The sequence below is a fragment of the Babylonia areolata genome, chromosome 7 (genome assembly GCF_041734735.1).
Source record: "Babylonia areolata isolate BAREFJ2019XMU chromosome 7, ASM4173473v1, whole genome shotgun sequence".
NCBI lineage: Eukaryota > Metazoa > Mollusca > Gastropoda > Neogastropoda > Buccinidae > Babylonia > Babylonia areolata.
In genome coordinates, this window is record NC_134882.1 from 12,947,981 (window position 1) to 12,965,372 (window position 17,392).

General features: G+C 43.1%; 1 protein-coding gene across 8 annotated transcripts in view; it reads left to right on the forward strand.

Moving 5' to 3' along the window:
* Positions 1 to 17,392, forward strand: part of LOC143283723 (uncharacterized) — a 137,908-nt gene that overhangs the window by 110,097 nt on the left and 10,419 nt on the right. For 6 of the 8 annotated variants that reach the window (XM_076589997.1, XM_076589994.1, XM_076589998.1 and 3 more), the window contains 8 exons: positions 681 to 758; positions 2,362 to 2,422; positions 4,754 to 4,868; positions 7,120 to 7,187; positions 8,847 to 8,937; positions 13,134 to 13,225; positions 14,560 to 14,979; positions 16,185 to 16,238. In XM_076589997.1, coding sequence (XP_076446112.1) covers positions 681 to 758; positions 2,362 to 2,422; positions 4,754 to 4,868; positions 7,120 to 7,187; positions 8,847 to 8,937; positions 13,134 to 13,225; positions 14,560 to 14,979; positions 16,185 to 16,238 — 979 coding nt within the window. The remainder of the gene's footprint in view (positions 1 to 680; positions 759 to 2,361; positions 2,423 to 4,753; positions 4,869 to 7,119; positions 7,188 to 8,846; positions 8,938 to 13,133; positions 13,226 to 14,559; positions 14,980 to 16,184; positions 16,239 to 17,392) is intronic. The other 2 variants (XM_076589999.1, XM_076590000.1) reach the window with 1 other exon arrangement.

Genomic DNA, 17,392 nt, shown 5'->3' on the forward strand with positions numbered 1-17,392 from the left:
CGTTACATTTTATCATTAATTTATTTCAGATGTAGTAGTCATAAAAAATACCTGTTGAGACCAGTGGTCGTCACAATATTCCGCTTGAATTGCGCACTCATAACTGCGATATGGATGTGACTGGAGATTAATTTCATTTTATTATGGAACGCCCAAAATCTGCACATCTTCGAAATGAGCTGATTCAATAAGAAAAAACTTGAATGGAAGAAAAACTTGAATGGGAAACTAATTTTTGATTGCTGCAACTTGGTGAAAGTAGGGTAGGAAGTGTGTTTGAAAGTGGGGAATGATTCGTCAAAATTGGAAGATTGCAATATTATGATTGCTGTTTATCTGACTTTTTAATCGCCAATTCCATTGTTTTAACTCTCTCCATACGAACGGCGAAAGAGACGACGTTAACAGCGTTTCACCCCAATTACAACCATCAAAATATTACAAGCGGAAGGCTCTTACACTGAAGAGGTGAATGTTGACAAAGAATACCACAATTCTGACGACGGAAGCTAAAGGTTGGGTCATTGCGACACCCACTGGACATCCGAGGGGTCTGTGTAGAGGAGAAGAGAGGACTGGCCGTACTGAGTGAGTTAATTGTTTACTTTATATCCTCTTTGCCCCGACAAGAAGGGAAAGGCTTAAATATAAACTCCAGAAGGTGTGGCTGTGTGTTTCAGGTCCATTGATCTGTTCAAGGAGTTTCCATGTGACCACTTCTTGCACAACCCTGATGCCATTGAGTTCAAATACTATGGGTTGGTTCTGTGTGTGTGTGTGTGTGTGTGTGTGTGTGTGTGTGTGTGTGTGTGTGTGTGTGTGTGTGTGTGTGTGTGTGTGTGTTTCTTAAGTTTAACGTCTATTCACTATAAGTGTGTGTGTGTATGTGTGTGTGTGTGTGTGTTTGCGTGTGTGTGTGTGTGTGTGTTGCGTGCGTGTGCGTGTGTGTGTGTGTGTGTGTGTGCGTGTGTGTGTGTGTGTGTGTGTGTGTGCTTGCTTTGTGTGTGTGTGCGTGTGTGCGTGTGTGTGTGTGTGTGTGTGTGTGTGTGTTTCTGAGCTCTGCATATTATACAGTTCATCACATGTCAGCAAGAGCATCACAACCATTGTTACAGCTACTGCAGCCCCTCATCCTTCGCCACCACCTCAACCCACAACTAATATCATGTAATCGATTGATGATGTTTTCCAAACATAATCTGGAATGTTTGAGGTATATTGCGCGATCATATACATCGATGTTTAACCTAACGCCTCTTTCCATCGTTTCATTTAAAAAAACAACAACAACAATTCAACGTCCATTCATCTTTCATCAAAACTACGCTCTTTTTTTTATGGTGTTGCACTGTACTTCAACTACAGCATGATTTACTACGTGGATACCAGGGTGCTCTAACCCTGTGGAGAGAGCGTCTCCATGAATTACCCATTTTCTTTTCTTGTCTAGAAAACGTGACAAAATTTATCCCAGAAAAAACCCCCATGGAAAACAGAATGATGAGAACAAAAAGGCAAACAAAAGCACGGCGATAATTGAATGTCATGCAGGCGTTTGTGTTTCACGTTTCAAGGCAAGGGTATATCTGATTTGGATGTGGCTAACATAAAGATGTTATCGCGGTTTTTGATTGTGACATGGCTAACTCAGATGACTAACACAAGCATGTTACCATAGTTTTTAACTGTGGCATTGCTTCCACAAATATATCACCTTGGCTCTGATTGATGTCATGGAGTGATGGCCTAGAGGTAACGCGTCCGCGTAGGAAGCGAGAGATCTGAGCGCGCTGGTTCGAATCAGGGCTCAGCCGCCGATGTTTTCTCCCCCTCCACTAGACCTTGAGTGGTGGTCTGGACGCTAGTCATTCGGATGAGACAATAAACCGAGGTCCCGTCTGCAGCATGCACCTAGCGGACGTAAAAGAACCCACGGCAACAAAAGGGTTGTTCCTGGCAAAATTCTGTAGAAAAGTCCACTTCGATAGGAAAAACAAATAAAACTGCACGCAGGAAAAAATACAAAAAAAATGGGTGGCGCTGTAGTGTAGCGATGCGCTCTCCCTGAGGAGAGCAGCCCGAATTTCACACAGAGAAATCTGTTGTGATAAAAGAGATACAAATACAAATACAAACATGCCGTCGTGGTTTTTGATTGTGACATGGTGAACAACACAAACAAGTTACAGTGGTGTTGATTCTGATATGGCTAACACAGACATCGTGGTTTTGATTGTGGTAATGTTAACACAAACATGTTATCGTGGTTTTGATTTGTGACAATGTCAACACAAACATGTTATCGTGGTTTTGATTTGTGACAATGTCAACACAAACATATTATCGGGGTTCTGATTTCAGACAAAACCGCATCGTGGCACGTGACATCAACCGCACGCCGTGGCTGCACGTGGTCAAATCGGTCAGTCTGCGTGTTGACTTGTGTGTGGGTGGTTGGGGGTTGGCCTTCGCTTGGTGTGGAGGTGTGGTAGGGGTTTGGCCTTCGCTTGGTGTGGGGGTGGTAGGGGTTTGGCCTTCGCTTGGTGTGGGGGTGGTTGGGGGGTTGGCCTTCGCTTGGTGTGTGGGTGTGGTTGGGGTTTGGCCTTCGCTTGGTGTGGGGGTGGTTGGGGGTTGGCCTTCGCTTGGTGTGGAGGTGTGGTAGGGGTTTGGCCTTCGCTTGGTGTGTGGGCGTGGTAGGGGTTTGGCCTTCGCTTGGTGGGTGGGTGGTAGGGGTTTGGCCTTCGCTTGGTGTGTGGGCGTGGTAGGGGTTTGGCCTTCGCTTGGTGTGGGGGTGGTTGGGGGTTGGCCTTCGCTTGGTGTGGAGGTGTGGTAGGGGTTTGGCCTTCGCTTGGTGTGTGGGTGGTTGGGGGTTGGCCTTCGCTTGGTGTGTGGGTGGTTGGGGGTTGGCCTTCGCTTGGTGTGTGGGTGGGTGGGGGTTGGCCTTCGCTTGGTGTGTGGGTGGTTGGGGTTTGGCCTTCGCTTGGTGTGGGGGGGTGGTAGGGGTTTGGCCTTCGCTTTGTGTGTGGGTGGTTGGGGGTTGGCCTTCGCTTGGTGTGTGGGTGGTTGGGGGTTGGCCTTCGCTTGGTGTGTGGGTGGTAGGGGTTTGGCCTTCGCTTGGTGTGTGGGTGGTTGGGGGTTGGCCTTCGCTTGGTGTGGGGGTGGTTGGGGGTTGGCCTTCGCTTGGTGTGGAGGTGTGGTAGGGGTTTGGCCTTCGCTTGGTGTGGAGGTGTGGTAGGGGTTTGGCCTCCGCTTGGTGTGGGGGTGGTTGGGGGTTGGCCTTCGCTTGGTGTGGAGGTGTGGTAGGGGTTTGGCCTTCGCTTGGTGTGTGGGTGGTTGGGGGTTGGCCTTCGCTTGGTGTGTGGGTGGTTGGGGGTTGGCCTTCGCTTGGTGTGGAGGTGTGGTAGGGGTTTGGCCTTCGCTTGGTGTGGGGGTGGTTGGGGGTTGGCCTTCGCTTGGTGTGTGGGTGGTTGGGGGTTGGTCTTCGCCTTTTTCGTGGGACAGAATTGAAATTTATTCATGCAGTGTAATGTTTTTATATTGAGCATTTGTTATGTTTTCCCTTTTCGTGAGGGCAGGATGAAAACAACCCATTTGTGCTTATTCCTCCCCCCCCGCCCCCCCCAATGAAAAAGATTTGTTTGTTCGTTCGTTCGTTTGTTCGTTCTCTCTCTCTCTTGTTTTTTTTGTTTTTGTTTGTTTGTTTGCTTTTTTATGTCGATTATTGATACCAAGCTTGCGCCCCTGTGTGTGTGTGTGTGTGTGTGTGCGTGCGCGCGCGCGCTTGTGTTTGTGTGTATGTGTTTGTGTGTGTCTTATTTTTACCATGCTAATTCCTTTATATAGTATAGTATTCGCATTCTATGACATTAAGTAGCATTGTGTAGTGCATGCAATGACATATATAATGCAGTATTGTGTAGTGTAGACTCTGTTTCAGGGCGGGAACTGGATGGAGAAAAAAAAAAGCGCGCCAGTGCTTATCTATTATCCTCGATAATAAAGAATTTGTCTTGTCTTGTCTTGTCTCTCTCTCTCTCTGATTTAAAGGATCGTTCTCATTTCATGCAAACACATCGACACGCACCCAATCTACTCAACGTTCATCCTTCCTCTTTTGTGCTCCAACGCTGACAATTTCAGTTTCAGTAGCTCAGGGAGGCGTCACTGCGTTCGGACAAATCCATATACGCTACACCACATCTGCCAAGCAGATGCCTGACCAGCAGCGTAACCCAACGCGCTTAGTCAGGCCTTGAGAAAAAAAGAAAAAGAAAAAAAAAGGGTGAATAAATAATAGATAAATACATTAAAAAAAAATAACTGCTACCACCACTAATAATGTGTATAAGGCGCAAAAAACGTGATGAAGTCAACTATAAGCGTACATAAATAATAAACAAATAATAATTATAATATAAAAAGTAGTAGTAGTAATAATAATTAATAATAATATAATAATAATGATATAAGAAGAAGAAGAAGAAGAAATAAATAAATGAAGGAAGCGAGACAACTGTGAACAAAAGGAAAACATAACTAATGAGCACACAACAGACACCGCCATACAAACTTCAACGATGAAACATTCACATGATGGAAAAAAAACAAAAAACCTCTAGTACACACCACCACCATGAACACTTCAACGATGACATATTCACATGATAAAAAAAAAACAACAACAACAACAACAACAAGCAAAACACACCACCATAAATACTTCAACGCTGACAGTTTCCATCAACGCGTGCAGGGAATCGTGAAAGTAGTCCGCGTGCAGTATGTCTTCGACGTCCGCAACGAAAAGAAGTTCTCCGCTCAAAGCACAGAGGAGCTGGGGTGCGGGCGTTCGTTCAGCCATGCAGAGGGTGAGATGGCTGTGTGTGTGTGTGTGTGTGTGTGTGTGTGTGTGTGTGTGTTTTTGGGTGTTCGTGTGTGTGTGTGTGTGTGTGTGTGTGTGTGTGTGTGTGTGTGTGTGTGTGTGTGTGTGTGTGTGACAATAACAATGTATGTGTGGTGTGAGTGTGAGCGCGCGCGCATGTGTGTGTGTTTGGGTGTTCGTGTTCGTGTGTGTGTGTGTGTGTGTGTGTGTGTGACAATAACAATTTGTGTGTGGTGTGAGTGTGTGTGGGGGGAGAGAGAGAGAGTGAGAGACTGATCAGTGGTTTGAATTTAGTTTGTTGGTTAACAGCGCGAAAGCCGTGTATTAGTAAGTAGTTTGGTGTGGGGTGCGGTGCGGTTGGGATTGATGTGAACCGGGAGACGCACTGTATAATTTTATAGATGTTGTTTTGGTTCCGTCTAATATCACTTAAAGTGGAAGACGTTAAACTGAAGACTACTACTTGTTTTGTTTATGATGTCGCGGTTCTTTTTGCGCGGTGTTATTTTGAGATGCTACCGTAAGATCCTGAGCATCTCATACAGAGAGAGACCAGATCACAACTGAGGTCAGAAACAGAATAACTGCAGCCTTTGAGGCACATGACAGCCTGTTCAGCATCGTGAAGAAAAGAAGAATGATGTGGTATGGACATGTGACGAGATCACCAGGCCCGGCAAAAACCACCCTGCAAGGCACAGCGCCAGGAGGAAGACGAAGAGGTGGGAAGACAACATCCAGGAAGTGGTTGTTTGAGGGACGTGGTGGCGGTCTCCACTCTGGGAGGGACGCTCACTCAGTCTGACTCCGCGACTAAGCCATTATTGTCGTTAGTAGGGGGCTTAGTAGGTGGTGTCCTAAGTACGTTAAAACAGAACAGGCACCACTGAACACCACCGAAGTGACTCAGCAGCAGTGCAGGGTCTCCTCTGGTGTGTGGCCTCCTGGCGACCTAACATCGATGGTTCCCTGTGGACTGCCGACGCTGGAACTGCGACGGACGAACCCGGGTGTGGCCGCGAATGTGGGAATCTAAATGAGCGGCGTGGGAGTAATGCCACTGAAACGGTGCAGATGATGGGGCAGAAAAAAAAAAACATCCAGGAAGTGGACAGGCCTGTCGTTCGCCGAATCGCAGAGAGCAGCAGCCCACGACGGAAACAGATGGCGGGATGATTGTCAGAAAGTCATCAGTGGTTCCTCCACAACCCCTACCCGGGGTTACGAGACCCGAGAGACGATGATGAAGACGTTTTTATGTGGCTACATTCGTTACGTATTGTAGTGCATACCCTCTCTCCCTCCCGCTCCACTGAAGTGGTTAGCATCACGGCCGGGGGGATTGGGAGGACATGGGTTTGTGGTCATTGTCTTTCCCGGTCCGCTGCGTCCCACAGATGACAGCTTTGTTGCCTAAACTTTGAAAATGGAGTATGGCTCCATAAAATGGAGGGGGAGGGGGGGGGGAAGTGTGTGTGTGTGTGTGTGTGTGTGTGTGTGTGTGTGTGTGTGTGTGTGTAAAAACGGTCATATATAAAATCCAACTCGTAAATGTATACGAGTGGAGATGGCAGCCCACGAACGCAGAAGAGGAGGAAGAAGACGTCTAAACTAAAAAGACTGTGACCACCTATTCAAGTGTCATCCACTTCACCTGTGTGTCTTTGGGTGTTTCTCATCTTTCCCCAACAAGGCTGTGTGTGTCTAAGTATTCATACCTGCCTGTAGGAACTTATTTATATGTATATATGAAGCAAAATGTGCATATTCTTTAAGTACTGAGGTTCAAAAACTTTAAAAGAAAGTGGATAATCATTCTTAGCGAATGACCATTAGAAAAATAATAACAAAAATAAAAGAGGGAAGAGATTCTGTATATCTCTTTGTATCTCTATCACGTTAGAGGGGATTGGTGGATGGTTCTTTTTTTTGTTTTGCTTTGTTGATATGCTTAGATTTCCTTCTTTCTTTGTTTTTGTTTTACTTTTATTTTGGCAGGGGTTCTTTTCAACTTGTGATGTTTGTATCTATTGTTCCATGCACACACACACACACACACACACACACACACACACACACACACACACACACACACACACACACAGGGAGAGAGAGGGGAGGAGGGGGAGGGGGAGGGAGGCAGAGTATGTGTGTGTGTGTAACTCTAGCGCCAGAGCCCCGTCGAGACGCCATAACAGGAAGTGCAGTGTACAAGCCTGTTCCTTCCTTTCTTTCAGCCATGCTGGGGCTGCTGGCCAAACAACGGAAGATGAAACTGGCCATGTCGGAATTGTCCCTGCCCGAGGTCAGTGCACACAGCTAAAGTGGCAGAATATCATCATCATCATCATCATCGTCGTCGTCGTCGTCGTCGTCTTCGTCGTCGTCATCATCATCATCATCATAGTCGTCGTCGTGGTCATCATCATCGTTATCATTGTCGTCGTCGTCATCATCATCATCATCGTCGTCATCATCGTCGGCATCATCATCATCATCATTGTTATCATCGTCATCGTCATCATCATCATCATCATCTCAATCATCAACAACAACAACATAATCATTAACATTAACAACAACAACAACAACAACAACAGCAGCAGCAGCAGCAGCAACAGCAACAACATCATCAACAACAGCCTCACACGCACATGACAACGAGATGTGAATGCCGATGCTGGGCGTGGGTAGAGAATCAGAGGAGTGGTGTAGGCGTGTGAAGCAGGATTTTTTTTTTTTTTTTTTTTTTTTTTTTTTAATAATTTTTTAGCGGTCTGAGCGTCGAAGAATGTTCACGAGAATTATGATAGGTGTTCGGATTTTTTTTTTCAGATTTTGCTTTATTACGAAATGTCTTCAAAAACATCCACAACATTAGTGATAATCGATGGAACTATCCGTATAACATCATATCCAAAGCATAGCCATACAATCACAGGCCATTTTTTACTCCCTCTTATGGTACAGTGAGTCGAAGCAAAATTAGTACAACATTGTAGACTTGGCTTATCTGCAACATTTTTATGTCCGTTCGACAATGGCTATTTTCACGCTATTTTCAGTATATAATTTTTTTTTTTAACTCGGCTTACTTGATCAGAGTTTTTAAATTGTACTGAAAGAGATATTGATGAATACGTCTTTTTTTAACTTTGCTTTAATCGAGCTTTTTAAAGTTTCTTCGGGGTTTTATGAACTGACAGCTATTCAACCCTGAAGTGGCCCTTGCGGTCGGCAGGAAGGCTGTAGACAATATAGTACGACGATAGAATAGAAGATGACTGCTGAGTTTATTAAAAAAAACAAAAAACAAAACAGCAAATGGAGAAAGTCTATAGATGTATCCTCGTTTTGGATAATGGGCGTCCAACGTTTCGGAACATGTAGGTCTGTCTTCAGGGACTGTGTTAGTTGGAAATTCAAACTGAAATGCTGCGCGCAATTTACCAAAAACGTCAGTCTTGTTTTTACAAAATTATTACGGTTACCTGTCTGTCTGTCTATCTGTCTATCTAGCTATATATCTATCTACTAATCTATCTATCCATCTATCTATCCATCTATCTATCTATCTGCCTATCTGGACCTTGACTTTGGAATGAACTTCCCTTCTTTTCGCTTCGTCAGTTGCTCGTCCGCATCGTCAGTTCTTTCGAAGTCTGGCCCTTATACTCCACCCTCTTCCCAAGATAGCCTCCCTCCCCTGCCTCGTCCATGCCTTGGGTTTCTTCAGTTTTAGAGTTATGCATGCGTGTGAATGACTGGTGTCAAAGCGCTTAGATTCGTCTCTGCGTAAGATTCAGCGCTATATAAATACTATCATTATCATCATTATTATTATGTCTGTCTGTCTGTCTACCTACCTTATCTATATCAGTCTATCTATCTATCTACATGAACCGTCTCCATTTCTAGGCCACATGGCTTGATGTGACAGACTGGAAGTTGGAATGTGTTGCAGCTGTTCCATCATCGGTCACAAGTGGTCGCTGAAGACAGCAGGACTGGGAAGAGGAGAAAGTCACAAATACTGCAGCCCTCATCCGGCAAATGTCAGTGTTGTGTGTGTATAGTTATTTCTGTTTGTCAGTGTTATGTGTGCATAGTTATTTCTGTTTGTCAGTGTTGTGTGTGCATAGTTATTTCTGTTTGTCAGTGTTATGTGTGTATAGTTATTTCTGTTTGTCAGTGTTATGTGTGTGTAGTTATTTCTGTTTGTCAGTGTTGTGTGTGCATAGTTATTTCTGTTTGTCAGTGTTATGTGTGTATAGTTATTTCTGTTTGTCAGTGGTATGTGTGTGTAGTTATTTCTGTTTGTCAGTGTTGTGTGTGTATAGTTATTTCTGTTTGTCAGTGTTGTGTGTGTATAGTTATTTCTGTTTGTCAGTGGTATGTGTGTGTATAGTTATTTCTGTTTGTCAGTGGTATGTGTGTGTAGTTATTTGTTTGTCAGTGTTGTGTGTGTGTAGTTATTTCTGTTTGTCAGTGTTATGTGTGTATAGTTATTTCTGTTTGTCAGTGGTATGTGTGTGTAGTTATTTGTTTGTCAGTGTTGTGTGTGTATAGTTATTTCTGTTTGTCAGTGTTATGTGTGTATAGTTATTTCTGTTTGTCAGTGTTATGTGTGTATAGTTATTTCTGTTTGTCAGTGTTATGTGTGTATAGTTATTTCTGTTTGTCAGTGGTATGTGTGTGTAGTTATTTCTGTTTGTCAGTGTTGTTTGTGTATAGTTATTTCTGTTTGTCAGTGTTGTGTGTGTATAGTTATTTCTGTTTGTCAGTGTTATGTGTGTATAGTTATTTCTGTTTGTCAGTGTTATGTGTGTGTAGTTATTTCTGTTTGTCAGTGTTATGTGTGTGTAGTTATTTCTGTTTGTCAGTGTTATGTGTGTATAGTTATTTCTATTTGTCAGTGTTGTGTGTGTATAGTTATTTCTGTTTGTCAGTGTTATGTGTGTGTAGTTATTTCTGTTTGTCAGTGTTATGTGTGTAAAGTAGTTATTTCTGTTTGTCAGTGTTATGTGTGTATAGTTATTTCTGTTTGTCAGTGTTGTGTGTGTGTAGTAATTTCTGTTTGTCAGTGTTGTGTGTGTATAGTTATTTCTGTCAGTGTTATGTGTGTGTAGTTATTTCTGTTTGTCAGTGTTATGTGTGTATAGTTATTTCTGTTTGTCAGTGTTATGTGTGTATAGTTATTTCTGTTTGTCAGTGTTGTGTGTGTGTATAGTTATTTCTGTTTGTCAGTGTTATGTGTGTATAGTTATTTCTGTTTGTCAGTGTTGTGTGTGTATAGTTATTTCTGTTTGTCAGTGTTATGTGTGTATAGTTATTTCTGTTTGTCAGTGTTATGTGTGTATAGTTATTTCTGTTTGTCAGTGTTGTGTGTGTAGTTATTTCTGTTTGTCAGTGTTGTGTGTGTGTAGTTATTTCTGTTTGTCAGTGTTATGTGTGTGTAGTTATTTCTGTTTGTCAGTGTTATGTGTGTGTAGTTATTTCTGTTTGTCAGTGTTGTGTGTGTAGTTATTTCTGTTTGTCAGTGTTGTTTGTGTATAGTTATTTCTGTTTGTCAGTGTTGTGTGTGTATAGTTATTTCTGTCAGTGTTATGTGTGTGTAGTTATTTCTGTTTGTCAGTGTTATGTGTGTGTAGTTATTTCTGTTTGTCAGTGTTATGTGTGTATAGTTATTTCTGTTTGTCAGTGTTATGTGTGTGTGTAGTAATTTCTGTGTGTCAGTGTTATGTGTGTATAGTTATTTCTGTTTGTCAGTTTTGTGTGTGTATAGTTATTTCTGTTTGTCAGTGTTGTGTGTGTGTAGTTATTTCTGTTTGTCAGTGTTGTGTGTGTGTAGTTATTTCTGTTTGTCAGTGTTATGTGTGTGTGTAGTAATTTCTGTGTGTCAGTGTTATGTGTGTATAGTTATTTCTGTTTGTCAGTGTTGTGTGTGTATAGTTATTTCTGTTTGTCAGTGTTGTGTGTGTAGTTATTTCTGTTTGTCAGTGTTATGTGTGTATAGTTATTTCTGTTTGTCAGTGTTGTGTGTGTAGTTATTTCTGTTTGTCAGTGTTGTGTGTGTATAGTTATTTCTGTTTGTCAGTGTTGTGTGTGTAGTTATTTCTGTTTGTCAGTGTTGTGTGTGTGTAGTTATTTCTGTTTGTCAGTGTTATGTGTGTATAGCTATTTCTGTTTGTCAGTTTTGTGTGTGTATAGTTATTTCTGTTTTTCAGTGTTATATGTGTATAGTTATTTCTGTTTGTCAGTGTTGTGTGTGTATAGTTATTTCTGTTTGCCTAGTGTTGTGTGTGTATGTTTTTTATGCGTTCAGTGGTATGTGTGTGTGTGTGAGTTTCTGTCAGTAACGTGTGCGGTTGTTTTTTTTGTGTGTTAGTTTTATGTGTGTATATTTCATGTGTGCGTTTCAGTTTCAGGAGAAAGTTGGCAGAGTGGTTAAGACGCTTATTTTGCCATTGTAGTGTGCGTGATAGTGTGGGTTCGATTCCGCTCCCGGCCTTTCTTCCCCAAGTCATACCGGAAAATCAAACTGATCGTCTAGTCATTCGGATAAGACGATGAACTCATTATTTCGTTGTATTGTTTTTCTGTGAAAAATTATTGTTAACTTGACATGACTTTGGAAGTAACCAGACGCTGCTTTGACACTTGAATGCAATATGGTTTCGTGTGGTCTCTTGACCGCATGCACAATAACACAATGAATTATTACCACATTTACAATAAAACAGCAATTTACTACATGCACAATAAACAACAAATGACTACATACACAATAAACAATAAATTATTACATCCACATCCACACAATAAAAAATAAATGACCACGTACAGGATAAATAATGAATTACCACACCCACAATAAACAGTAGATTACCACACCCACAATAAACAGTAGATTACCACACCCACAATAAACAGTAGATTACCACACCCACAATAAACAAGTAGATTACCACACCCACAATAGACAGTAGATTACCACACCCACAATAGACAGTAGATTACCACACCCACAATAAACAAGTAGATTACCACACCCACAATAAACAGTAGATTACCACACCCACAATAAACAAGTAGATTACCACACACACAATAAACAAGTAGATTACAACACCCACAATAAACAAGTAGATTACCACACCCACAATAAACAGTAGATTACCACACCCACAATAAACAAGTAGATTACCACACCCACAATAAACAGTAGATTACCACACCCACAATAAACAAGTAGATTACCACACCCACAATAAACAAGTAGATTACCACACCCACAATAAACAGTAGATTACCACACCCACAATAGACAGTAGATTACCACACCCACAATAAACAGTAGATTACCACACCCACAATAGACAGTAGATTACCACACCCACAATAAACAGTAGATTACCACACCCACAATAAACAAGTAGATTACCACACCCACAATAAACAGTAGATTACCACACACACAATAAACAATAGATTACCACATACACAGTAAACAATAGATAAGCACATACACGATAAACATACACAATAAACAACGAATTAACACGTACACAACAAATTACCACATCTACCGTACACACAACAAACCGTGAATCACTACGTACACAACAAACCATAAATCACTACATACACAACAAACCATAAATCACTACATCCACAATAAACAGTGAATTAGCACACGCACACAATAAATTACTACATACACAATAATGAATGACTGCATACACAATAAATTACCACATACACAATAACCAATTGTACAGTGACGGCCTGGAGGTAACGTGTCCGCATAGGAAGCGAGAGAATCTCAGCTCGCTGGTTCGAATCACGGCTGGGCCGCCGATATTTTCTCCCCCTCCACTAGACCTTGAGTGGTGGTCTGGACGCTTAGTCATTCGGATGAGACGATAAACCGAGGCCCCGTGTGCAGCATGCACTTAGCGCACTTAAAAGAACCCACGGCAACAAAAGGGTTTGATTCTGGCAAAATTCTGTAGAAAAAAAATCCACTTCGAACGGATAAAACTGCACGCAGGAAAAAAAAGAAAAAAAAAAAAAAAGTAAAAAAAAAGGGGGGTGGCGATGTTGTGTAGCGACGCGTTCTCCCTGGGGAGAGCAGCTCGAATTTCACACAGAGAAATCTGTTGTGATAAAAAGAGAAATGCAAATAGAAATACCAATAATTCACCACCTACAAATAGCAGTGACGGTCTTCACGTGCCCTGTGTTTCAGCACTGACAGGCAGCGGCAGCAGCGAGGTGCCGGTCATCACAGTGGAGGAGAACGAGGAGGGGCAGATCACCCGTACCCCGGCCCACAGTGCCGTGAGTGTGTGTGTGTGTGGGGGGGGTGGGGGGGAGGAGGGTTTGAGTGTGTGTGTGTGTGTGTGTGTGTGTGTGTGTGTGTGTGTGTTTGTGTGTGTGTGTGCTTAGCCTCTTGAGAGTTTGACTCTTGTCTACCCGCTGTCCCCGCCTCCTCCCGCCCCTCTCTCTCTCTCTCTTCCTTCTCTCTCCCTCCTCTCTCCCCCTCTCTACTCTCTCTCCCTCCCTCCCTCCTCTCTCCCCCTCCCTCCTCTCTCTCTCCCTCCCTCCCTCCTCTGTCTCCCACTCCCTCCCTCCTCTATGTCTTCCCCCTCTTCCAACCTCTCTCTCTCCCCTCTCTCCCTCTCTCACGCGCACGCAAGCACGCCCAAACCCTCAAGAAGCCATCGAGGGTGGCGACATGATCAAAGTGTAAGCAACAAACGGGGACAGTCGAATCGGACCAGCTCCACTGTCACACGGCCTTGTCAGATGGAAACAGAGCAGTCCTCAGTCACTGATCAGACATCAGATGGTCCTGGATGGTGTCGTCAATTTCTGACGCTTGCAGCTGACCCCCACACCACCTTGACCTCTCTCTGACCCCCCTTCCTCCATCCCCCCCCTCCCCCACGCCCCACTCCCTGTCGCATGTACCGGGGATGCAAGAGGGAGGATCAAGGATGGCTGCGTCCCCCGAAAACGGTGTATGGCTCCTACATGGCGGGGTAAAAACGGTCATACACGTCAAAGCCCACTCGTGTAGAAACGAGTGAACGTGGGAGTTGCATCCCACGAACAAAGAAGAAGGAGAAGAAGAAGAAGAAGAAGACGAAGACGACTAAGGAGGAGGAGGAGGAGAAGAAGAAGAAGAAGAAGAAGAAGAATACTGCAGTGTGCACTCGTACTTGGGAACGGGGAACAGAGTATTTAGCGAGACACCCACTCCCTCTTTCCACCCCCCTCCACCCCTTCCTCTCTCTATCTCCATGTGCCTTTTTCTCTCGTGGGACTGAGACGTCTTTCCCTTCAGAAGTATTTCCCAACGAGAATTTTCCATGAAAATAAAATCTTTTTGAGACATGTTAAAAACTAAAACCTAACTTAACTGATTCATCTTTGCTTCGAGCAATTCATTGCGACTGAAAACGACTGTTGCAAACAGCCTCTATCTAATATACTGTTATAGCTGCTGTCCCTTTTCCTCTCAACTTACACACGAATCGCATGGTCCATGTGACTGAAAACGACTGTCGAAAACAGCCTTTATCTAATGTACTGTTGTTGCTCTGTAGTACCTTTTTCTTTCAACTGCATAGGTCCACGTGACTGACGTCTCCCAGACTGTGTGTGTGCAGAAGCAGAAATCAGACATCGTGCTCCCCCCGATCGGCAAGAGCAGCCAGGAGCCGTCCTTCAGCAACAGCACCTCAGCCAAACTCCGCGGTAGCCCGCCGTCACCGCCGCAGGACAGCGCCACCTCCTCGGCCAAAGAGCGCGCCTCGCAGACGGGCGACGACACGGGCAGAGAGGCCAAAGTCAGCGTGTCTTCCGCCGGAAGTAGGCGGGCCGGAAGCGCGGCGGCCATGCAGCGCATGACGGAAGCGCCGTTGCTGGTGGCTCACGGGACCTTCCTGACAAGGGAGAAAACCGAGCCCGAGAACCACCGCCACCACCCCTACCCCCCGGAGCTGGTGCTGGGCAAGAAGCAGAAGAAGGACCCGCTCCTGCGTCGAGCCTACCTCCAGCTGGACCTTCTCAAGCCTGGAGACGTGTTTGTAAGTGCTGGGCTGTGTGCTTGAGTGGAGTTTTGTTTTGTTTTGTTTTTTTAAATATTTTTTTGAAAATATATTTTAATACTGTGCGCTTTTTAGCCTTACAGTGTTGTTTTGAGTTGCTGTGATGAATATAACGTTAAGGTTGCATGAGAACCAAAACCCATTCTGTTGCTTCGTTTCAGTTGTTTTGTCAGTAAAGCTATTTGGAGTCCACAGTAATTGTGATGGATTTTGTTTAACGGTAGAAGATAACTATGTTTGTACTTTTGGATGCGCAGCAGATAATTGAAAATGTGATCAGAAAGTTGTTGATCACATATAAGGCAGGTAGCCTAAATGCTGCACAGTTGAGAAAGAAAGGAATATTGTATTGGGAATGTGCAAATGAGAGAGAAAGAAAGATGAAAAAAAACAACAAACCCACTAACAAGCTTACTGACTGATACACCAGGATGGATAGATTACACTTTTCTTTTCATCAGATAGAAATAAGGATTAATGAGGAAAAGATGTGCTTATGAAAAAAATATTATGCATCATTTATACTTTTAAGTTGTGAACAGTTTGGACAGTGAGTGGATAGGTAGGTCTGCTTAGCAGACTGATAGTAATAGATAGTGCTGAAGGAATAAGTGGTTGGTTAGATAATCAGTATTACATAGAACTTTTAAAAACTCTACTGACAGACTTTGCCATGTTCAGTGTTCACAGACACTGATTTATTGTTAACAATTAGTTGAATAAAATTATTTCAAATGTTATATAAAATAAAGTATTTGTATTTCAAACTTTCTTTGCACACCTTTGTTTGCTTTGTAACATTTTGTCCAAGGGAAAACCTACTGATTGCAAGGCAAGCATTCGATAATAGCATAATTGAACAGTGTGAAGTCACGATCACCGGTGTGGAATTTGTCATGATGGAATTTTGCACACTCACTGAATAAACTGACATTAATTCAAAAACAAAATTTTAACAATGACGTCCACCGTGAGTTTGATTTTCAGAGCATCACATAATTTTCTGTTGTCTGCTTCGTCGATTCTTATGTTTCTTTTTATTTTGTCCCTATACAGTGTTGCATTTGTTAGACGAATTTCCATGCATGCTTTTTTATTTTATCAGTTGTTGTGATTTATCGTTTTTAACTTGTCATCCATGGTGTATTTGGCGTGGCTTGTCATGTGATGTGCTATCTATTCAGGGATTGGATGAATTAGCACAGAAGTTCCGTTTTGGCAGAAGCGAAGTTGACCAGGTATGTTTCACAGGGTCTGATGATTGTTCTCTCTCTCCCTGTTTGTCTTTACTTCAGATGGGTGACTGGCGAGACTGTTTCTTTTGCATTGCTACAGTGTATGGGGGAGACCAACTAAAACGTAAACCTTTGTGGGCCTGTCCTTTGATCGTGTAGTCTGATGATGCATCTGATTTAAGTGAGGCACCATCACATGTGTGTGTCATTTCTCTGACATGGGTTTGATAAAGGGAAAGTGTGAGGCTGCTTGTTTCTCTTGAGTATCAGCTGACAGAAGAAACTGATAACAGGGTCTGGCTTTGATAAAATGTATGTTCTAGCTCCCTTTACTTATATTTCTTTACCCCTATCATCGTCATGTTGTTGTGGTTGTTGTGGATTGATTTTTTTTTTCCTGAAAAAGATGTCATAACAATAAAATCGAAAGACTGAACATTAATTTAAATGATGTGGGAGAGGAATTTTTCAAACCGTAAAGAGATGAAGTAGGTGTTATGTGTTTGAAACTGTCACCTTAATAAGAGTGAATGTGCTACTCAACATCATTCAGGGACCACTTGAAAAGTGAAACACATATTTACAAAGAAGTGAGTGGACAATTAAAATTGGATCTGGTTTTATTTGTCCATCTTTTGTTCGTTTTATAGCAACTGCGGAAAGAGGAGTGGAAGTTTATTGGAGAAAATGTTGGGTGGTTAAACCATTCTCCTTGCAAGGCCAAGAAAGCATTAAAGCCACGCACACAAAGTCAGCAACCTAAGTGTTCATCGTCAGCACGGATACAGGTCACACCTACACAGAATACTCTGCAGAGTATTCCCGGACACTGTAGGAGCACGATCTGGACCGTCTGGTCAGAACCAGCACTGGAGAACAGGAAGAGAGAAAGGTGGCAGAGTGGTAAAGACGCTTATCTGCCAATACAGTAGCCGTGATGGTCTGAGTTCGATTCTCGCTGTCGCCCTCTCTCCCAAGTTTGACTGGAAAATCAAACTTAGTCTATATTCATTCGGATGTGACGATGAACCGAAGTCCCGTGTGTAGTCCGCATTTGGCGCACCGAAAAAGAACCCACGGCAACAAAATTGTTGTCCTCCAGCAAAATATTCTTGAGAAGAAATCCATTCTGACAGATAAATGAATATATATGCATG